The sequence below is a fragment of the Limanda limanda genome, chromosome 16 (genome assembly GCF_963576545.1).
Source record: "Limanda limanda chromosome 16, fLimLim1.1, whole genome shotgun sequence".
Taxonomy (NCBI): Eukaryota; Metazoa; Chordata; class Actinopteri; order Pleuronectiformes; family Pleuronectidae; genus Limanda; species Limanda limanda.
The window spans coordinates 2405866-2429353 of NC_083651.1; the positions used below are offsets into that span (position 1 = coordinate 2405866).

Genomic DNA, 23488 nt, shown 5'->3' on the forward strand with positions numbered 1-23488 from the left:
GTAATAATTAGTTTAGTTCATTGTGAAACATGCGGGTCAGAGGACGTCCTTCAGTGTGTGTGTGTGTGTGAGAAGAATGTGGTTTGAGGGTTTAGATCTCAGGACACGTCTCAGACCTGACGCTTGTGATCGGATGTTAATACCAGGTTTGAATGTCTGCACATTTTCCTGAAATAATCCAGAGGGGCTGAATGTGAGAAATAAAAACATGTCTGGTGAATTGCTCCGGACATTTTTCTGGATCTTTTCCTGCAGCCCCCTGGTAAATTATCAGGAAAATGTCCAAGTGAGAAAACAATGAGCAAGTTGACGTTTCCAACATGCGACAAATACCAAACACTGATCTCTCCACAGCAGAATTTATACGTCATGTCCCGCCTCCTGCTGCTCTACAGGCTCCGCCCCTCGCCTGAATGTTCCCCACAACAAGTCGGACCCGACATTCAAACCTGGTACAAACTCCAGAAAAAAAAGGTGTGCCGAACCATTTGCTTCACATGGACTAAAGGAGTGTGAGTGGAGCATCACTACAAGCGGTCAAGTCAAAAACACCGGACAACAAATACACACAAATGAACTTCTGTTGGATAAACTGTGCCATAGGTCTGATGGATGGTACCACTGACACCAGGGGGCGCCAGGCAGGACACGGAGGGTTTTAGGAGTCATGGGCTCATTCATATACAGCATGTGGAGTTATTCACAGCGGGATCTGATTGGTTCAGGAGGAGCAGATGCTTGCGCCTTTTTTTTCTGTCTCAGTTTGTGTATCTTCACACAATCAAACAAGGCTGAAACGTGGCCGGGCCGAGTGGAAACAAAAAGAAAAACTCACGGTTATTAGTGCTAAATACTACAACAGGCTTTGCCACCGTCTTCCACTTTCTTTATTTTGCACTTCTCTGTCTCAGTCGTCTCTAAACCTGCCCTCGGTTTCAGAATGCAGGATCTCAGTCGCTCAGGAGACACGGACGTGAACCATCGCGCCTCATTCTCTCATTTTTAAATTATCTGTTTGTTCGGACAGGAGGATGAAAGGAGGGGGGGTGGGTGAGTAGATACTGGGTTACCCCACCTCGCGCCCGGGGCCGGGAGACGGGAGGGGTGACGGGCTGTGGTGGAGAGGATGGTGGGAGCACTGGGGGGGAGTGGTGGAGGTCTAGTTCCCACCGCAGCAGGCCCGGGTGGAGTGAGCGTCCGGGTCCTGCAGGTTGACGCCGCGGTGCCGCGCTGCGTGTGTCGGGTTCTGGGTGTCGGTCTTTGGCATCTTCTTTGCTGCAGGGACAAGGAAACGTGAAATATTTAGAATAAATTTAAACTAACAGAGAATTCAGGTAAAAAACAAAACATTTATAAGGATTAATTTGAAATAAAACATCTGATTCCTTAATATCAAAGGCCTTAGAAGGTATAAAATTATTACAGTAAAATATTTTCTCAAATGATTTTAGATTTCCAGCCCATGTGACGTCCTCCAGGTTGATTGACACGGCTGGAGCTACGTTTCAGATCCGCCCACTGGTGTTTGTCCCGCCCACTGTCCCTCAGTAAATCTACGTCGCAGCCATAGATTTATATATAAAGACTAGATGTCTCGTCTGCGTTGCCGGCCAACGGAGACAAACGTCCGCACATGGCGGCCATCTTGCTAGGGGGCATCTCGCTCACCCATAACATTGTGTTGGTAGTGGTAAATAACCATAACTTGCTCAATTTTCAACTGATTTTTAAACGGTTTGGTTTGGTTTGTCAGAGATGTAGATATGACACTGCATACTTATGAATAATTATGTTATTTTCTAAAAAAAGTGAATAATTTATGCAGTGTCATAACTACATCTCTGACGTTTATAACAAACCAGATCGTTTAAAAATCGGTTGGAAATTGAGCAAGTTATGGTTATTTACCACTACCAACACAATGTTATGGGTGAGCGAGATGCCCCGTAGCAAGATGGCCGCCATGTGCGGACGTCCGGCTCCGTTGAACGAGACATCTAGTCTTTATATATGATATCTATGGCCCTGAAGTTTCCTTTTATCCAAATGGACTCGTTCCTAATGTCAGGATCCATCTGATCCTTCTCCTGCTCCTCTCACCGATGGCCAGGAAGAGCTCGTTGACGTTCATGGCCGTCTTGGCCGAGGTCTCCATGAAGAGCAGGCCGGTGTCGTCAGCATACGTCTGAGCTTCCTGCCACAAACAGAAACAGATCATCAGCAGTGGTTTTGAAAAACTGCAAGCAAGCAAGTCAACTGGTTATTATTTAAGGGGACATATTATGAAAATTCCACTTTGGTAGTGCTTCTACACGTTAATTTGGATATCTGGCATGTCTACCGTCCCAAAAACTCTGGGAAAAAACAACTCCCGCGATTTGTTGTGGTTCCTCTTTGTCAGAAACGATACGCTAGAGTGCGTCGAATGGGATTACGACCGATGTGTACGTCATTTTGCAACCATGCCCATGTAGGGAGTCTCGCTTCTTGGCCTTGGACCACCATCGCCATCATCACCACCGGAGCTAGCGTTAGCTCGAGAGCTAACACTCAAAACAGGTAAATCTGAGGAGGGCTGTTTTAGGCAGGTTGTTTTAAATGATCCTTGTGGTATTTTGACCAAAATATGTTTCAGACATTTCATTAAGACCCCAAGGAACCATATCAACTGTGGTAAAATGGGCATAATATGTCTCCTTTAAAGATAATATTCAGCTGTATAAAGGTTGGTTGCATCCTGCTGTTAGATATAGTGTATAATAACTTTAGCCCTTTACTAACACAGACAGTATGTAGCCTGTCCATTAGATAGATAGATAGATAGATAGATAGATAGATAGATAGATAGATAGATAGATAGATAGATAGATAGATAGATAGATAGATAACTTTATTCATCCCCGAAGGGAAATTAAGTCGTCATAGCAGCCGGTATATTTGAAAACAATAAAATACAATAAAAAATATTGAGGTAGAAAGAATAAAAAAACAGAAACACAAGATAAAAAGGTAGATAAGGTGCAGTGGCAAGATGATAGTAATAGTACTGATTATATGATGGTAATGTTATTGTTAGACAGTATATACAAATAGTACAGTATATATAGTATATAATATAACATAATATATATTTATATATGGTAGTAATTATACCAATATAATAGCAGTATATAGTAATAATGGCAGCAACAGTATATATAATAATAATAATTATAGTTATAACATGTACACATGTATAAATATGTGTATATAGACTTATATATACAAAGAATATACAGAGAGTATGATATAATATTATTATGAGTTGTGTCATGAGTCAGTTCAGGCTGCAGCTCCTGAAGAGGGTTGGAACTCGAGTGTGTTACCTCGTACTCCACCAGTCTCTTCTCGGCCAGGTCGGCCTTGTTCCCAGCCAGAGCGATAACGATGTTGGGACTGGCCTGTCGCTGCAGCTCCTTCACCCAGGCCTTGGCTCGCTCAAACGTGTCCTGCACAAACACACAACTCAGGTCAGATAACACAACACACGTGTGAACACCGGGCAGGAACAGTCGGTCACCTGCTGAGCTTCTGTAGAGGTGTGAAGTTCACTGGTGTAATATTAACATGTTAATATATAACTGCTGGTTAGACATTAATCCAAGGAGGTCATGTGCTTGGTGGAGGTTTGAACTCGACTGATTTGAGTTGTAATGTAGGTTCTGTGAGTTTCAGCTGCTTGAAATAAACCATGAATATGTAATAACAACACTTATAAAGCAGCTGTACTATTTATCCAGAGTAATAACTTGAACCCAGAGCTCCACAGACGGGTCTCTGAGGAATCCTACCGGCTTGGTGATGTCAAACACGACGATGGCGGCCTGAGCTCCGCGGTAATACATGGGCGCCAGGCTGTGGTACCGCTCCTGTCCTGCGGTGTCCCAGATCTCAAACTTCACCGTGGTGTCATCTAGACACACGGACTGGGCCAGGAAAGCAGCTGGACACACACACAGACACACACAGACACACACAAACACACACAAACAGACAGACAGAGGACAGGGGGTCAGCTGGAGGCTCGAGGATTACACTTCTATTCCTCTACTTCTATCTGACTGATTTAGTTTCTAGTTCCTCTAGTTCTTCCCGGCTGCGGTTGGCCTTATCAACAAGGCCCGGGAACCCCCCCCCCACCTGACTTGGACTTTTACTCCGCCCCCACACCTCAAGGATGTGTTAAATGAACACATATTATATTATACTGTATTACAATGCATATTGCAATTTGACACTGTTCACTGTTTTGCATTTTGCATTTCACTTTTTACTGCACTTTTTATATCTTTTATATATTTGTATGTAGATATGTTTATGTATAAATAAGTGTTACTTTGTATAAATATTAGAAATAGTGAGTAAATATATATTGTTTTTTTATTGTTTATCTTATGTGTGGTGTATTTATTGTGTTTTTATGTTTCTATGTTCATTGTATGCACCAATAAGCAGAGCAAATTCCAGGTAGGTGTAAACACACTTGGCAATAAATACCTTCTGATTCTGATTCTGAATGTTGACTCTACCATGCAACGATATAGATGAAGCTCCCTGGTCATTTATATAGTAGCTTAATCTTGCTTTTGCACCTAATATCTATATCTTATTCCCTTAATATCGAGAAAAGAAGCTAAAATGGAACAGATTCAATAATTTAGTACTTTAAGACCAGTGAACCTTTGAATGCAGGACTTGAAACGTGTCTCTTCTCTGCTGAGTTGCTAGTTTCACATTAGAAAAGTTCCCTCAAATTAATAACCATCTTCCCCTTTTGTCCCGACCTCCACTTCCCCCCCCTCCCCCCCCCCTGGTCCTCACCCCCGATGGTGGTCTCCTGGAACTCGTCGAACTGGCCCTTGACGAAGCGCAGCACCAGGCTGGACTTGCCCACGGCCATGTCCCCCAGCAGCACCAGCTTGAACTGGCAGATCTTGGTCTGGGGCAGTGAGCCGTTGGTGCGGCCGCCACCGCCGCCGCCGCTGCCTCTGGAGCTCATACCAGCAGGGGGGGGGGGGCAGGGGATGGGGGACGGGGGGGGGCCTCCTCCCTGGAGCGGAGACGGGTGCGTCTGGGAAGTGGCTCACGTTACTTCAGAAGATTGTCTGTGGTCGGGGACGTCTCTGCTCTCCCTGTGGTGCCTGAGTGAAGAAGAGGAGGAGTTACTCCACGACACCGTGACCTCTGACCTCCAGAGGACACACAGGTTAAATGGAGAGGTCACAAATCTACTGTAGTTTACAATATAAATAACCAATACACAACTAATGATTGATTTATTAATTCTAACACACGAACAGGGAGCAGGCTAATAGGCATCGGGTGATATTACATCCATATTAAGTTAATAGTTTATTATTTATAGATCGGACTCTGAAGCTTATATGTGTGTATATAATTATTTTATAACTTTAAATCCCTGTCTTTATCTTTCTCACGGTTCTTCCTGTTATTGCTCTTTACTTTGTGTTATGTCTCTTTACTTGCTGCTCTTTGTGTTAATGTGTTCACGCACCAGAGCAAACACTCGTTCTGTTCCAAACCCCTCGGGGACAACACAGATATTACTGACAGGTTTTATTTGCTTGCACTAGAAACCTGTAGAACCGAAATCTTGTAAAGCTAATATCAAGTATTCATATTAAGCAATACAAATAGAAAAATGTTTGTCATCACAGTTGTTAAGGCAGAAATTAGCAGAAGAAGTTTGAATTGTTTTAGGGGGACTCTGTTATTTGTGTGGTCCGCTCCACATTGATCCAGGAAGGTTGTGGGTTCTAATCCCAGCTCGGCCTCACTGTAAGTACAGTTTGCTTGTTCTCCCCGAGTCAGTGTTGGTTCTCCAGCTCCTCCCTCCGTTTGGTTCATTAGAGGCTCTTAAGTGACTGTAGGTGCGAGTGTGAAAAGTTGTGTGTCTGTGTTGTGTGCCTGTGACACCATGGCGACCTGTCCAGGCTGTACACAACGTCACCTGACCCTCAGAAGGACGAGCGTTATAGATCATGGCTGAATGTCTCTGGGTCATCAACACATGAAGTATCGGTATCTGTAATATCACCCCCTGGTTTTATCAGAGACTAAATCGAGCGAATCATATGACAGAAGAAGAAGAAGAAGAAGAAGAAGAAGAAGAAGAAGAAGAAGAAGAAGAAGAAGAAGAAGAAGAAGAAGAAGAAGACAACTCGTCCTGAGCTGCTGAGGATGATGATGATGGACAGTGAGACATGATGAGAGTCTCTCAGGGAGGAAGAGGAGGATGAAGAGGATGATGCAGCAGCTCTGCTCTCAGGATCTAACACACCATCACTGCAGCACATGTGTGTGTGTGTGTGTGTGTGTGTGTGTGTGTGTGTGTGTGTGTGTGTGTCTGTGTATGAATGTGTGTCCGTCCTGCACCATCACCATCACACACCATTAGAACCCGTTATCTCTCCCGTGCTAGCGGCGGCTCGGAGCCCGGATCGGACCGAACCGGATCGGATCGTTTACACGTGGACCCGGATCAGAACCGGATCAGGACCCGGGTTCCCTTGTGTTGACCCACGACGGCTCATAGTCACCTGAGGGTTGCGGGTTCGAAGCCGCGGCAGCAGGCTCCTCTGTTGACAAGTCGCTCTCAGCTGGGAACCTTCACACTTCCGGTACTGACGCGCATGCGCACTGAGTGACGCAGTGTGGCGCTGGAGGAGAGGATCCGCATTATTTCACTGAGACGTCATTTAAAAGCGATTCACGGGTTTTATACGCGTAATTAATATTTTTATATATTATTATTTTATGTTTAATAAATTCAAGAAAGGTATTGATGTGGTTGGTTATTTTGTGGAGAACTCAGATAAATATTTGGCTGTGGAGTAAAGTATCACGTGTTGTTGCTCAACTCACGTTCCAGTGGTAAACTATGAGAATGATATTGAATATGATTATTATTTTAATCAAAATTAATATCCATTAATCGAAATTCCAACCTAGAAAACCACGTTTTACATAACCGGCCATTTATATCAAGCCATACAAATAAAAGCTGTTAAAACTTATGAGCTTTATAAGATTTTTATTTAAATACTTATTATTTAAATAAAATTGAATACTTAAATACGATTTGGTCGGATTTTTACTGGCAGTGACAGAGGGGTTTTCTGCTGTAGCCTCCGGGCCGCTGGGGGCGCTGGAGAGCAGACAGGCCAGTGTGTACCCGGAAGTGTTGACCACCTGGCGGATGTTTGAATGATCAGGATCAAACTGAAACGCGTCTGTATCTGTTTTATTAAAAATATCATATCTGTAATAATAATGAATCTGTAAAAATTACACTCTAAACTCGTGGCTCATGTTTAAATGTCAGTGATCGATGCGGAGCGTCGTCATGCCAACGAGCAGCAGACAGAAGAAGAAGAAGGGGGGGGACGCGGCGGTGAGATCATGCTACAGTAATCTTACTGGTGTAATGTAACGAAGTACTTTTACTCAAGTACTTCCTTCACACTGTAAAGTTCCTTTTGTTACAATCCAGCTTTTACTTTCCTAATGAACCAAGTAGATTTTCAACATAGGAAACACTGAAGGTAAACAAGGAAGATAAAAGGATAAGAGGGAAGATTAAGATATTAATAAATATAAAATCATAAAATTAAGCAGAGATGGAAAGTATAAATATGAAGTAAAGATAAAATTGATTTTGTTTTCCGACAGCAGTGAAGTGCTACATCATTAAATCAATGATCCATCTACATTTAGAACAATATAATATACTATTTCTCTGCATTTTTTACATATAATAAGACTTTTACAGTGGGATATTACTACTTTCACTTGTGTAATAAATACTTTCTGGAGTTGGGTGTTTACACTTCTGATGTTAATCTGCGTCTGGAACCAGGTGCAGGGAACCAACGACAGCAGCGTGGTGAGCAAAGTGTCGGCTGCAGCTCGAGGCTTCTTCACCGACGACTTCCTCCAGCACTTTGTGTGCAAACAGCCCAGAAGGTCACCGCTCATCAACAGGTCAATACTCAAGGTTTTAAAGTGTAATTATTTAAATCATATTTGTCTTTCTTTGATTTCTCTCCTATATGAATGTTTTTGTCCAGCATCAAATGAGAAATGTAATCAAAGTTGCTCTTTGGATTAAACTGTTCATTGTGTGACTTAGAGACATATTTCCTGTTGTTGTTGTTTTGAATTAGAATTATAATGTCAGACATTATTCTGTTATTTTCTTCAGGGGCTACTATGTGCGCTGGAGAGCTGTGGACCACTGTGTGAGGAGGTTTCTACACGTTACTGGAAACTGCCCCAAGAGACAGGTCAGGTCAGAGAGAACTGGGTTTCATTTCTCCATCCATACGACCACGAACTTAGGTTTTCAAACTAAAACAATGGAAGTCCACAGAAACGTTTTGGTTCCGTATCAGTTTTAATCTCCGTCCATACTAATACGCCTGGAAACATGTATCACAATCTGAGGCTGATGCTTTAGTTTTCCTCCATAACGGAGTCATGTGATAAGAGTCTAATTGGGGAAGGATACGTTGAGCAAGCAGCTGTTTCCAAACATTTCAGTTTCTGCCCGTCAATACTCAAATTCAAAACTCAAAACCCCGGAGTTTTCAAAATAAAAGTCAGCCAGCAGCATTTCCTGGCTGTAAATCACCAGGCGTATCCGTAGCAGAACTAAAATGTAGAAATGTGGATGAAGCCGTGTGGTCATTGGAGTTTTCCTCCTTCTGAAAAGCAATGAATTTCCTCTCTCATCATCTTTCTCCTTCTTCTAGATTTTGTCGCTGGGTGCCGGTTTCGACTCGTTGTATTTCCGCCTGCGTGCGGACGAAGCTCTCACCGGAGTCGTGGTGTTCGAGGTGGATTTCCCTGATGTCGCTCGACGTAAGACTGCTCTCATCTCCTCTAATATCACACTGAGGGGGATGTTAGACCCACATCTACCTGCACCTACAGGTTTGTCATTTACTTTGCTTTAAAGAAATGAGTTTGTCATGTAGTTGGTGTTAGATTTCAGAAGCATGTGTGTTTGTGTTTGTGTGTGTGTGTGTGTGTGTGTGTGTGTGTGTGTGTGTGTGTGTGTGTTCAGGAGCTGTGCACGTGTGGAGTGGTCAGTACCGTCTGTTGGGGTTGGATGTCAGGGAGGAGTCCCAGGTGAAGGAGGCTCTGGAGGCAGCTGGGTTGGACTGGGCTCCTCCCACTCTGATTCTGTCTGAAGTGGTTCTCACCTACATGGAAACTCAATGGTAAACACTAAGCTTTGACACGTATCTGTCATGTTCTCTCGTCCTGTGTTGATGCTTCAGTATTATTATTCCTCATTAGTGAATCATCCTCAAACTCTTCTTCAATATTCTGTCACTTCTTATAGTTTGTGTTTAGAGCTTTTTATAAACAGTCGATAACTTTGTGTTCATCCTGGTTTATCTGCTCAGAAGATTTGATAGTTTTAATCAAATGAAACAGAATTGTCTTTATGAATGTTCGCGATGTTTGGTTTGTTTATAAGTTTGAATAATTGAGTGGACAGATGTTGTTTTTTCCTACATTAGATGTCGACTGTTTCCGAGTCTGTTAAACAACCGACACAATCTTCACATCCAAGTTCAGAACCTTTCAAAATAAAAGCTCTGTAATTCAGCTCGATATGAAGCAACGTTTGTAGACAAATTGCTGAAAGAGGAAGTGATTCTTTTTTTTCTGTTGCTGTTATGACGGAGATCAGCACCTGTGAATGTCTAGGAAGTCACTGATGTGTTCTCATGTCCCCACATGTGTGTGTGTGCGAGTGAAGCTGTAACATGAAAGTGCGTCAGCAGCAGTGTGTTGTTGTGTGTCTTCCAGGTCGGATGTCGTCATCAGTTGGGCGGCAAAGCTCCTGCCTCAGTCCCTGTTTGTGATGTATGAGCAGATCCATCCACATGATCCCTTTGGTTCCATCATGCAAGAGCATTTCCACAAACTGAATTCCACGCTGCACGCCCTTCGACGGTACCCGGACGCCGCCGCTCAGAGACAGCGGTTCCTGGACAAGGTCAGAACGCAGAGTTATCACTGAGACGTGTGACTGTTGCAAAGGACAGAATCTGGTAAACCTGTGTTTGTGTGTCCAGGGCTGGGATCAGTGTGTGTGTCTGGATATGAACGACTTCTACCTGGGGCTGGTTCCTGAGGACGAGAGGCACAGGGTGGAGCTCCTGGAGCCTTTTGATGAATATGAGGTTAGCTCTTGAAATGTGGTGGATGTTTTACTATGAACCAAGTTGGTAGAGTATCACTGTAGGTCCAACATGAAGTGTGAGAGTGTGTGTGTCTGTCCATCCTCAGGAGTGGCACCAGAAGTGTTCCCACTACTTCATCCTCACGGCCTCTCGGGGCTCCTGTATGACTCAGGCGTTACTCACACATCCTCCAGGTAACCTTCACCTTTTATCCTCTCTAAGTCATTTGACATCTTTACGACAAATTATTTACCAGCAGGGGTCACTGAGTCTAAGCCCTGGACCAATAACACATAAATCATTGAGAATTGTTTTACCCAGCACAGCTTTTCTAGCCTTTATGGAACTTGGGTAACAGGAAACTCACATACCAGTTGTGTAAACGCACATTGGTCTGTGGTGTGTGGTATGTGCTGTAAACCTGCATGAATGTATTTCCCAACCTGTGACTTTGCTTTTCTTCCCCTCAGTGTCTCCAGTGTCGTCTGTGAACCCGTCTTTGAGTCCCGTGGTCCTGAGTGTGAAGCCGGATCCTGCCTGTGTGGAGGGTTTGGGGATGGCCTCCACCTCGGTGAGCCCAGGACGGCTCCTGCTAACAGGGGGCTCCAGCCGGGGGGGCAGGGGGGCTTTGAGTCGAGTCCTCCTCCGAGGGGAGGAAGGGTGGAGGTCTGTCACCGTGGAGCCGTCACTGGACTTGGGTGAGAGGACCTTCTGCATCAAAGAGTTTTTGCTCTTCACACGCCAAAGTTTTACTTTTTTAATCCATAAAAAGTCAGTTTTCAACTTGAAAAATCAGAAATTCTATATTTTCGGGTGTAAGAGTTAAACGTGTGAAGGTTAAATGAGACATATATAACCTCCAGTCTGAACAGCTTGATGTGTTTCCCTCTCGCAGGCGTCCGGCTCTACCACACGGTCACTTCCTGTCCAGGTGGAGGTGCGGTGGTGTACGGAGGTCGCTCCTCCCCCCTCAGCCCAGCCAGGGGTCTTTTTAAAGTAGTGCTGGACCCTGCTGGTCCCCCGGCCCCTCTGGACCCTTCTGGTCCCCCTGCTCCTGTAGACCCAGTGAAACTGTGTGTAGAGGAGATGATCTGTACCGGGGAGCCACCTCCGCCAAGATGGAGGCACACTGCTGCCATCGTCAGCCACAAAGGTTCGGTTAGAATAAAGTGTTTTTTCTCTTCGCCCGAAACTTCTCTGAACTCCGGAGAATCTCCTGAAATGATTTTATAATAAGTCGGAAGAAAGTTCAAACCCCGGAGTTCACGTCTGAAAACGACATTATTCAACAAGACCTTATTGTTTCTTCTCTGCAGGCAAAGACTTTCTGTTTGTTTATGGAGGAAAGAATGAATCTGAGGCTGTTCTGGGTGACGCCCACTTCCTGTGTCTGGACCAGCAGCTCTGGACTGAGGTTCGCTCCCCATTCATTGGTTCTCCTCAACCAATCACATGTCATTCCATAGGTGTTCCAATATCCTTACATGTGTCCCTGTGTGTGATTAACAGATCCCAGTGGAGGGGGCGGCACCAGAGCCAAGCCACTCCCACTCTGCATGTTCATATCAGGGAGGTGTGGTGCTCTTCGGGGGTCTGGACCGACGGGGGGTTCCTCTGGGGGACACGGTGGTCCTCAGGCCCAGTGACAGAGGCTTCTCCTGGGAGAGAGTAGAGCTGCAGCCCCCCCCGGTCCCCAGGTGTGATGATGTGACAGAAACACTCTGATGCTTCAGCTTTAAAAACAGACATTTAATACAAGTTGATCTGATGTGATGTGCTTTGTTTTAGATACTCTCATTCTGCCCACGTGATTGGACAGAAGCTAGTGGTGGTGGGTGGGGTCTGGATGCATTCCGATGGCGTACCGGGGGTTGTCATGATTGACCTCGCCACACGGAGCAGCGTGGAGTTCAGCCTGGACACGGTGGGTTCACTGTTATTTGACTCGATCACAGACAAACGGACGACATGAAGTCACCGAAAAGAGGAGGCAAATAGTCTACATCACCCCCTGGTGGCCGGCTGAGGTATAGGTCCTAAACCCTGCCTCCTCCATGTTAGCAGACGGGACATGAACCAAACAAAACAATGAAAGTAGACGTTAAATATAAGTTTCTCTAAAGTAGAAAGTGGAGAGTCTATATCTACAGTGTATGGATCCAATCGAGATGTGGGCTGTGTCTCAATTTGCGCACTAATACTCGCACAAAACATGTATTGCGAGTTATAATACTATTTTATATATTAATATAAGTATGTACATTTTTATATTATATTTTATACAATACTCTTTCTTGTTCATGAGCTGTATAGATCAGTAAGATGAGTGAATCCCTGTTCCTGTGTAGAGCCGGGTGCCGTGGCCTCTGATGCTTCACTCCTTCTGCTGCGAGCTGACGGACTCAGAAGAGGCGGAGCTGCTCCTGATTGGTGGAGGAGGAAACTGCTTCTCCTTCGGGACTCATTTCAACCCCCGGCCGGTCACTCTGGACCTCAGGCCCGTCCTGGGATGAAGGTTTTCTAGATTCAGTTTAAAAACTCTGGATCGAGCACAAGTCCACTCATTTGGTCTGAAGACTTTGGGGGGTATTAAGCTGCAAGACGAATCCTCGCCACTAGATGTCACTAAATTCGATACACTGGACCTTTAGCGCTACACTACTACAACCCCCGGCCGGTCACTCTGGACCTCAGACCCGTCCTGGGATGAAGCTTTTCTAGATCCAGTTTAAAAACTCTGGACCGAGCACCGGATTGGGCCCAAGTCCACTCATTTAGTCTGAAGACTTTGTGTAAATGAGGTCGTTTGGAGCTGAATCTGAATGTCAGGGCTTACGGACAATGCTGTTTACCCCTGAAACTCCAAAAGGGTTTTGTGGACTCAAACACCCCCCCCCCCCCATAGTGGTGTGTAGATAATGCGTTTTCAGTGAACAAACCCTTTGAGTACACATCACGTATAAAAGATATCACTCCACAGAAATGTCTCCAGAGTGTTTGCTGGACAGGTTTTTATTTGCGAGACCTCAGGATGGATACATGGGATTCGTGTTTTGGCCGGAGGTGTAAATCACTCAGTGAAGCGCCTGAAGGACATGACCGTGGGACTGCTGGCCCCCCAGTCGCCAGGTTTGAGGTACTCTCCCTTCTCCAGGAAGTACTGGCGCCCCCGGTAGTTGGGATGCTCGTAGAAAACCCAGCAGCCGTCGAAGACCTTGCAGGAGTTGACCTCCCGCCAGCGGAACTTCTCCAGGAGGGAGGGGCAGTCCTCTGTGGCCTCCAGGGCCTGGCCCAGGAAGTCGGCCCTCTCATAGAGCTGCATCTTGTACTGGGTCCCACCGGTCTGCAGGGGGGGGGGGGCAGTTAGTGCATGGGGTTGGGATAGAATGGGAACGGAATGGGGGGTGAGAGAAAGGGGGAAGGAGGGATATATAGGGAGATGAGATATTCCATCTAACAAAAAGGGAGTTATCTTCAACACTTTATTTTAACCTCCTGCAGTAGAAACTTAATGAATAGTTTCTAACACACAAATTAAAGCTGCAAGACAAATCCTCGCCACTAGATGTCACTAGATCCCACACACTGAACCTTAAGCGCTACACTACAGAACCTTGACTGGTCCTTTCACAGGTTTTATAGTCTGACTCCATCCCTCAGTGTTTACTTCGTTTTAAACGTACAACATTGTATAAACGATACAACGCTGCACATGGACACAACTCGTACTCACTACATTGATTGTTTTGTGTGGTAGTTGTGTTGCTGAATCTGCTTCAGGCTGTGGGTCAGTTGGACCGGAGCCTGAACGCACAGACGGACTGACCCGGGTATCGGTCTCTATCGACAAAGCCCTGAAGCCACGGCTAGCATCATAGCATCAGGCTCATCTGCTGGTTTCACTTTCCCCTGTGACTCAGTGGAGTTTCTAACAGTTCACTACCCTTAGTCCAGGTGTCTGACTTACAAAGTGGATCATCTTGCAGGAGCTGAGCCGGTCGTTGAGTCCCATCCAGCGCTGGTACTCCGGGTACTCGCCCCTGGTCAGGACGTACTGGTAGCCCATGTAGTTGGGCCTCTCGTACACCACCCAGGCCCCGGTCTCCACCCGGATGGAGTTACAGCGGCTCAGGTAGGCGTGGAAGTCGGAGCAGTCGCTGTCGCACTCATAGCGTCGGCCCTGGAAGCTCTTGTCCTCGTAGAAGACGATCTGTGGAACAACAAGTCAGGTTTGAGACCCGGCAGCTTTTAAGAACCCGTCGACGGACACTTCCTGCAGGAAAGTTGACAAACCAGTCGACAGCAGTTTGATCAGTTTCACCTGAACATGTAAATATCAGCAGATTGGGACAAGTACACGGCTTCACTGTAAACCCACTGTCTCATGGTCCCGCTCTGTCTCCACTCACCCGGCCCATCGTGGATGTTCTGCGTGGTGAAGCCTCGGTGATGTCAGGCGCTGGTGATGGTGGTGGTGATGGTGATGGTGGTGGTTCTCCTCCGGTCTCGATGTGGCTCTGGCCCCTCGCCGCTCCCTTTTATACGCCCCGGCTTTCCCCTCGTTTATAAACAGCAGCCGTGGAGGCAAGAGGGGAACAATCGCTTTGTCATGAAAATGAGATCCAAAAAATTGAGTCAGTGATTCTAGTGCTATTCAGTTTTTCCAGAAAAGCGAGGAAGGATTACGGCATAATGCCCGGGCCTGGTAAGCATCCATTGACCCCACTTCTGTACTGGCTGCCTCCAGTGCCCCCCCCCCCCCCCCCGCCGTGTCAACACATGCCAGCTCCACCAGCTTGCCCCCCCCACCTGGCGATGACCTGCCAACTCATGACTTATTGCTGCCTAATGAATGGCTGTGATCAGATTCTGTGGAGGAAGACGAGCTCAGATGCTTTAAGGAGAAACTGAAATACTACTCAAGAAAATACTCCATTTAATAAAAGTATTGAAGTACTCTTGCAAAAAAATGCTACTGTATGTGGTTATTCTTGTAAATTGATGTATTTTATTGTAAATTGCACAATTATTGTTAATAAATCATGTTCTAAGCAGAATTCTACGATAAAATAAATTACTTTGTATTTGTTAATTGCTATATAGGCTATTTGTACTATATATTTGTTCATTGTGGACCTTATTTCTATTATTTAAATGCATTATATTCATCATTGGGTTGTTAATAATGATGCAACATAGTTTATGAACTCATTATAAACTTAGTGGCCACTTTATTAGGTACACCTGGTCAAACTAATGCTACAACTTCAAGTGCTTTGTTCATATGTGGTAGTTAAAGTACTTGTAACTTGTTGTTCTATACCAGGGTTTGGGTTAGTTACTTCTGAATCACTTTATCAATATCTCGTTATGTAAAATCTAAAGTAAAAGACAGAATGAAATCAAAAAGCAGGAAGTCACTTGATTCAGTCAAAACCTTTATTTATAATCTTTTAAACTGCGTTGTGTTCTCTGTACAGTAACAGTGAAGCACTCAGTTTTTCTATATAAGGCATTTTACAGTGTTATCACTTTCATCTTGAAAATGAAGACACGTCCCAGCAATTTGAATTTTTACAGTAGTTCTATATTTTACAGTGCATATTTTTTACCAAGTCCACCTTCATCCCCCGGTCACGTGACCCGTTGTGTAATAACTAGGTTGAGCATGATGATGAGCGAGGCAGGTTTTGTAATGTGAAGAAAGGAGGGTCGATTTATGAAAAATAATCTTACTCTGATGCTAAAATATACACAACAACACCGGTGAATTCATCCAAAAATAAACATACATTTAGGATTAGTGGCACGTCTGGTGACTGTTGAGTTTGGCTTCACTTGGCAAACAGGAGCCAGCTCTTCTAGTTGTGTTTCAACAAAGAACTGAGAGGAAAAGTCACGGAGCAGAAACCAGCTGACAGGAAGCTGCACGTTCTCATCGTGCACAAACCTCAGCCAGTGATGTAATAACTGGGGTGTGGCCCAAAAAAATAATAATAACCTAAACACAACATGCTAGACACTGTTGAGCTACCCTCTACTGTCCGGACGGTTCAGCTACACAAAATAAATTACGTTAATATTCCTTCGTTAATTCTCTTTTCTAACAACACAGAAAAATACTCTGTCCTGAGTTCAGAACTGTAGGTTCACTAACGTCCTCGACTCCAAAAGTGCTGAGTTTACTTAACATCTACCTGCTCCAGCTTCCAATGCATATGTTAATGGAAAAATATATATTTTAAAGAAAACAGTGAGTAGTTTACATAAGTGGGCAAAGTTTGTGAAGAACAGTCGCTTCAGACGGAGCTCGTGGTTCTTCAGGAACATCAACACGACTTCGTCTTCACGCAGCAGAGAGAGAGAGGTTTCTCTCTGTTAATATAAACATGTGACGATACTGAGGTTACACAAAAACCAAGGGCGGCGAGTGGATTTCAGTTATTATTATTAATATTATATTATTACACTGAAGGAGTATTCAGGAGAACATGTTGGACACGTCTCCTCCTCTCCTGCTCACACTTATTGGACCAAATTTGGATTTTCTGTCTCTAAAATGTCAAAACAAACATTTTCAAACTGTCCCTTTATAAGCCTGTTGTTTTTCACCTCCACACCCCACCCCCTCCACCCCTTTAAAAGACGCGTGCTCGTCATGTTGTTTAACCACATGCCGCTCCACGCCCTCCTCCACTCGACAGCAGCTGCCTTTTCTGGAAAAGCAGCATTTACCAGCTTTACACTCCTCCACACTGAGTGAGATGCAAGTTGCTGCAGAAGCCACAGAGCTGCCGGAGCGATAATCACAAACTCCCTGTACAGTAACACTTGATTCAAACAGACGCTCGCTGCACGTGGCCTCTGTGTGTTGCCCTCATGAACAAATAAGATTCTCCTGCTGGAAGAGAGAAGCCCAGTCACTCAACAGGCCATAGGCGACTCTCCCACTGTCGGTCCGTTTCTTATAAGTGTGGTGTCGTTGACTCGGAGCGTGTGGGACTCAGACCCGTTGGACTCGTGTGGCGTGGCGAGCGTCGGGGGGATCAGGCTGTCCAGCTCCTGCCGGTTCCCTGTTTCCAGGAGCCACTCGTGGAACTTGACTTCCACCAACTCCTGGAACTGTCTCTTCTGATCCCTGGAGGATAAACATGAGAAATGAGTTACTACAGAGAGGAAGTGACAGAGCAGGGATGTGAGGGAGAGAGAGTTGTGTTCAAATACTGTCACATAGAAATCAATGCCTGTCGTTTCCTGTGCTGTCGAGTGTAAAACCCCCGAAGCAAGTTCTCTGACACTAATGACTCACTGAGCTCCACAATATCTGAGCCGAGTGGACAACTCACTTTCTTATTGATTTCTGGGACGACTGCTGTGTTCGAACTTTCCACTGAGTCAAGGAGACACTCTGCTCATATCCAGGTTCATCATTTCATTACTGTTATTAAAGTTTTCATGCAATAATGTTCAGAAAACACATCACTCTCCACAGACTGTACATTCTTCTCTTTTCAGTTTTAGCTCCCTTTACCACGGACTTGTTTTTTTTTAAAACTTACTTCTGCAAAAGCTTAGAACCCTCTCTCTTTTTATTTAAGAGAGTGAAGACATTTCTGTGGATGCTTCTTCAGGTCTGGCCCCTCCCCTCCACAAAATATAATGGAAATCAGTTCAGTAGTTTTTGCATAATCCTGCAGACCAGCAAACTAACAAATGCAGATGGACACAAAACCCTTTTTGACAAAGCTAAGAAACTCTGATGAATCTAGAAAGGCACTCGGACTCATACTTCTCCCACAGATAACAACATATCTCGTAAGGGAAAGTAAAATAAATCTTTAATCTGCACGTTTATCTACATCTGCATCTAAGATTTAATTGGCTCATCCTTGGGTCATTCTCAAACCCTCTACACATTACCATTAATCAAGCTCAGTAGTCTTTGTATAATCCTGCTTTAATGGATAATATTATAATCCATGAAGGATTGAGTGTTTTATTCTACTTCCTCACGTTGTGTCTTGTCACTCACTTGTTCAGCCGAGCCTCCATCACAGTCTTCTGCCAGGTCTGGATTCTCTTCTGCTTTTCCTCGAGAGCTTCCTGATACGCAGCGGGCAGACCGCCGGGCACCTCACACGTGTCGCCCTCCATCTGGAACGGCACCACCAGCGCGTGGAACTCGGCGGGGGGCAGCAGCCGGTAGCAGCCGGGGTCCGGGTTGGACGAGGTGTTGAGCGCCGGGTTGACCAGGCCCTCGGTGCCCAGGAGCAGGGGTTGGTCCCAGACGTTGGGGACCACGGCCAGTCCCACACTGGCCATGTGATCCTCCAGGGACGGGTAGAAGGTGTGGAAGGGTCCCAGGGTGATGTCTGTGTTTCCCGGCAGGAGCAGCGGGCGGTTGGGCGTCAGGGCGTAGATAGAACAACGTGAGGACGCTCCCACGGCGACCCGGCCCGCCACGCACACCACCCGCACGTTGTGGCAGCTGTGGATGTGGACGCTGGTCTCCACGGGACCCAGGACCACTAAGCTGTCTCGGCACTTGTCCAGACTGACTGATCTGAAGGACAGAAACAAGGATAGATGAACCGTGTCCCCTCCAGAAAGTCCGAGACTTTATCCACAGAAGCTGTTTGTACCTGAGAGGCGAGAGAAGGTAGATGAAGGCGTCGGAGCAGCGGTGGATTTTGATGTTGGCGCCCGTCAGCTTGTCGGAGGTTTTAGCGAGAGTCTGTTTGAAGACCTGGGACATCAGCACCATCTTACTGCCCGGAGGAGCCGTGTGGGTGTTCCTGGCTATTTTGGCTCTCTTCATGGCCCCCTCCACTAGAAGGAACAGAGAGTGTCAAAGAAATGCACTGAAAACTGATACATACAAAACCACATTTCTGATTTCAAATACTGTCCTCTCTATCTGCAATAAAAAACACTGACTGCAGAAGACAGGATACAGGGTTCATACACATTTTGACCGATGGATTTCCATGACTTTTCCATGACTTTTCAATAACTTTAAACCAAATTTCCATGACCGAACATTTTGTGAAATCTCGGTGTGTACGTGAAAAAGTGACAAAATGTAGTATTCAAACTAACAATGAGAGTTCCAAGGCAGACAGTTTACCTTAAATGACACGAACCCAAGTATGCCTGCTTATATTTTGAGCGTATTTCTTTAAAAGCATATGAATTATTTAAAACTCAGCGTAAATGAAGAACGACATATGAATATAACAAATTTCCGTGACTTTTCCAAAACTTTTGGGAGATTATTTTTTTTCCATGACTTTTCCAGGCCTGGTAAAACACATTTTTAAATTCCATGACTTTTCCAGGTTTTCCATGACCCTACGAACCCTGAGGGTTACCTTGTTGAGCCCAGGCCAGCTTCTTGCCGGAGCGCAGGCAGGCGGTGATTCCAAACGGGTTGAGGGTGAGGCTGTGGTGGAGGCAGGAGAGCAGCGTGTGCAGGGAGAAGGATCGGCTCAGGGTGGAGTAGCCGGCTTGAGTCTGGGCCGGACCTTTGGTCAGGAGCCGGTGGACGGGCTGGACGGCTCGGCCACAGGAAGCCGAGCCCTCCAGCAGCAGACCCAGGCTCCGCACGGCCTCCAGGGAGATCTGGAAAAAGAGCATTTCCAAATAAACTCATGAAATGTTTCTACAGTTTGTTTCAAGCCAAACTTTCTATGTCCCGGCTGCTAACACGGAGAAATGAATCAATGCACAGACCTGACAGTCTCTCAGCGCCTGTCCAGATTGTGACAGTTGTCCCGGTTCCACCAGCAGCTCCAGGATCTCCCCGAGGTGACTTTGCACAAACGACAGGTGAGCCTGGTCGTCCCAGTTCTGCAGAAACAAACAGAAACAAACAAACAACAGAACCATGAGCTGAAGATCTGAGAGAACCGAGAGAGGACGATGACATCTGAGCTGGAGACTAGGGATGCACCGATCCGCTTTTTTCACCTCCGTTACCGATACCGATATCTGAGGTTTAGTATCGGCCGATACCGATCCGATACCGATACTAATTAAACAGTCGGATTCCCCTGGTCCGCACCAGTTCTAAGTCACCCGAGGGCGAGTTCACCAACTTTACAGCTCCGCCGGTTCCGTTCAAACTGAGCAGGGCGGGAAATCTGGACCGGGACCCGTCCGGCACCGGGCCGGCGGAGGGACTGGGAGCAGGACCGGGAGCAGGAGCGGGACCCGGACCGGAACGGGACCGGGAGCGGGAGCCGGGACCGGGAGCCGGACCGGGAGCCGGACCGGGACCCGGACCGGGAGCGGGACCGGGAGCGGGACCGGGAGCAGGAGCGGGACCCGGACCGGGAGCGGGACCGGGAGCCGGACCGGGAGCCGGACCGGGAGCGGGAACCGGACCGGGATCCGGACCGGGAGCGGGACCCGGACCCGGGTTCACAGCCGACCGGGGGAAGCTAGCGGCGGCGGCATGCGGAGTGGGCAAAGTTCCGGGTCCCGTTCCGGCTCCCGGTCCGGGTCCCGGTCCCGCTCCCGGTCCGGGTCCCGTTCCGGCTCCCGGTCCGGGTCCCGGGGCAGCAGCACCAGCAGCCGGCAGTCACAGCGCACAGCATAGAATTACACTGAATAGATCAGCCGACATGGATCGGCCCATTGTCACCGATACCCGATCTAGAAATTTCTTCAATATCGGTACCGATACCGATACAAACATCGGATCGGTGCATCCCTACTGGAGACTTGATGATGTTCACACTGTGCCGGGACCTTGTTCTGGGAGCTGGTCTTGGCCTCCCGGTCGGAGGGGGAGGGGGAGCGGGTGCGGTGACTCGGCCACTCTTCACCGATCAGCGACGTGCGCAGAGACACACGGTTCAGCTGCTGGATGTAGAGGAAGAGGAGGAACTGCAGCGTGTCCACAGTGAACTGCAGGAAAACAAGGGTTGAATATCAACATGAAACCATGGTTACAACTTCAGCCTGAGGCGACAACACACCCTCATGAAAGACACAATACAAACAGGTCTCTGGGGCGAGGAGATAGGATCACATTCTTGGGTAAACTGAGACATTTCAGCTGCTCTCCTCCCTTCACCTTGTTCCTCTGTTGGTCCAGCTCACTCTTGGAGACGCACTGGGAAAGAGACTCCGCCCGCTCCAGCCTCTCCTCGGCCGTGTGGCCCGAGAGAAGGTCAAAGGTCTCAAAGTAGAGCCAGGCCAGGTCTTCTGGCAGCTGCAGCTTCCCACAGGCGATGTGCCTCCACATGGGCCAGCCCAGCACCGGGAAGCAGCCGTCCCGCGCTCGCACGTAGGTCGCCATCTTACGCAGATAGTGCAGGCTGAGTTTGGAGGAGGGAGCCACCTGCAAAGTGAATCAACCCTGTTTATTTCCAAGACATTTACACCAACTGACCAACAGCACATCTTTCCTTTGGAGGTTTACCAGGCCCAACCACACAGGAGGAGACCCCTGTTCCTCCTCCATATCCCATCTGGCCTAGGAACACCCGAGAAAATGAGTGACTTGTGGGATACCCTACTGGGCAGCTACCTCTGTGACCCAAGCACGGATAAGAGACAGAAGATGGATGGATGGATAGAATATGAGCTGAATATGTCTCATGTACAGATGGAAGTTGGTATTAGTTGGTGGGATTCACCTGCAGAGCGCCCAGTAGGAAGGGCTCCATGCGCGGCCATATGCTCACACTGTCTTCCTCCATGTCTGCAGAGAAAGGAAACATTTAAGTTAAAGTACAGAAGGGTAACTGGAAGTCAAACTTTTGAACATTTATACTGTCTTTTACTGGTTTTAGCACTTAAATTACCTTATCTACCTCAGCTGTTATTTATGTCTTATCCCTTTTTTATTATTGATTAAAACTTAAGTTTCCAGTATATATATATATATATATATATATATATATATATATATTAGGGCTGGGCAAGTTAACTCGTTTTAATCGAGTTAACTCAAGTCATGAGTTAACTCGATTGTTTATCCGCCAATTATTTTCTTTTTTCCTGTTCTGCAGCAGTCAGCAACAGACTTTCACAAAATAAAAGCCTGACTTTCACAATAAAACAATAAATAATCAAACCTGAGTTAATGCGAGATAAAATAATTAATCAAGTTAACTCATCACTTGAGTTAACTCGATTGAAACGAGTTAACTTGCCCAGCCCTAATTTATATACATAAACAGCAGCACTTGTTGGTAGTTGCTAAGTTAAGGTTTGTAATTAAGAGCAGAGATAATGTTTGGCAGCAATCAGTTTAAAACATAACTTACAAGATAATCTTTTAATGCCACAACTGGTTTGAACTGATGTTTATCTTTAATGTTATTTTTCTTATGTTTCTTCCTGTGCTGCTTTATTCTCATGCATTTTGTGGAGTTCCTCTTCAGATGAGTGATTCATTATTTGACTGTTATTCCACCTGAACTGATAACCCAGTTCAGTTTCACATCCCAGATGCTGGGACGCTCCCATGACAACAGGCTGCACATGTCATCCCCTGCTGACCTACATCATGTCAGCAACATGCTAACCGAGCTAACACAAAACATACAACAACCACAGACCTGCTTCGTGTCGGTGGAACATGTCTGTTTCCTGTCTGTCGCAGTTTAACCTCTGAGTTTAGCTGTTAGCTGCTGCGAGCTGTTGTTAGCTGCTGCTAGCTGGTTGTTAGCCCCTGATGCTAGCTGCTGTTAGCCCCTGATGCTAGCTGTTATTAACCGTTGCTAGCTGTTGTTAGCCCCTGATGCTAGCTGCTGTTAGCCCCTGATGCTAGCTGCTGTTAGCCGTTGCTAGCTGCTGTTAGCCGTTGCTAGCTGCTGTTAGCCGCTGATGCTAGCTGCTGTTAGCCCCTGATGCTAGCTGTTATTAGCCGTTGCTAGCTGTTGTTAGCCCCTGATGCTAACAGAGGCTGCCTCTCTCTTACTCTCAGCCGCGGTCCTGGTCCCGGCGACGGGCAGCTCCGTGTCGGTGGCCGGGCAGGGAGCGGCTCCGGTGGGACATAGGGAGGGTTGAGTGCGGTGCTGGTTCCGGTTCTGTTCCGGTTCTGTTGCGGTTCAACTCGATCCGGACTCACATCTGCTTCGCTTCCTATTTACCGCCGCTTCTCCCGCAACTGTTGCGCGCAGCTCGCGGGGACGCGCTTCATGCTCGAACCAGAAGAATCATCTTTTTCATATTATAGATAGATAGATAGATAGATAGATAGATAGATAGATAGA

At 46.4% G+C, this 23488-nt stretch overlaps 4 protein-coding genes across 4 annotated transcripts; 1 reads left to right on the forward strand and 3 right to left on the reverse strand.

Moving 5' to 3' along the window:
- Positions 1-460: 460 nt before the first annotated feature.
- rab5b (RAB5B, member RAS oncogene family) lies at positions 461-5038 on the reverse strand. Its single transcript, XM_061088475.1, has 5 exons — positions 4861-5038; positions 3831-3982; positions 3366-3488; positions 2101-2194; positions 461-1275 (listed from the first exon to the last, which is right to left on the reverse strand). The coding sequence occupies exons 1-5, from the start codon at positions 5036-5038 to the stop codon at positions 1160-1162; spliced, it is 663 nt and encodes a 220-aa protein (XP_060944458.1). The 3' UTR covers positions 461-1159.
- Positions 5039-7392: 2354 nt separating this feature from the next.
- On the forward strand, positions 7393-13549 carry lcmt2 (leucine carboxyl methyltransferase 2). Its single transcript, XM_061088921.1, has 14 exons — positions 7393-7453; positions 7919-8043; positions 8264-8345; positions 8814-8994; positions 9128-9284; positions 9883-10072; positions 10152-10259; positions 10366-10453; positions 10730-10957; positions 11155-11412; positions 11576-11673; positions 11769-11956; positions 12048-12183; positions 12608-13549. Exons 1-14 carry the CDS (start codon positions 7406-7408, stop codon positions 12770-12772), a joined length of 2052 nt encoding a protein of 683 aa, XP_060944904.1. The 5' UTR covers positions 7393-7405; the 3' UTR covers positions 12773-13549.
- On the reverse strand, positions 13330-14677 carry crygs2 (crystallin, gamma S2). The gene is made up of 3 exons (XM_061089041.1): positions 14669-14677; positions 14200-14478; positions 13330-13602 (listed from the first exon to the last, which is right to left on the reverse strand). Exons 1-3 carry the CDS (start codon positions 14675-14677, stop codon positions 13330-13332), a joined length of 561 nt encoding a protein of 186 aa, XP_060945024.1.
- Positions 14678-15694: 1017 nt separating this feature from the next.
- tbccd1 (TBCC domain containing 1) lies at positions 15695-23371 on the reverse strand. Its single transcript, XM_061088923.1, has 9 exons — positions 23194-23371; positions 21905-21969; positions 21340-21606; positions 21012-21170; positions 19992-20108; positions 19631-19880; positions 18902-19088; positions 18292-18822; positions 15695-17397 (listed from the first exon to the last, which is right to left on the reverse strand). Exons 2-9 carry the CDS (start codon positions 21965-21967, stop codon positions 17184-17186), a joined length of 1788 nt encoding a protein of 595 aa, XP_060944906.1. The 5' UTR covers positions 21968-21969; positions 23194-23371; the 3' UTR covers positions 15695-17183.
- Positions 23372-23488: the final 117 nt, after the last annotated feature.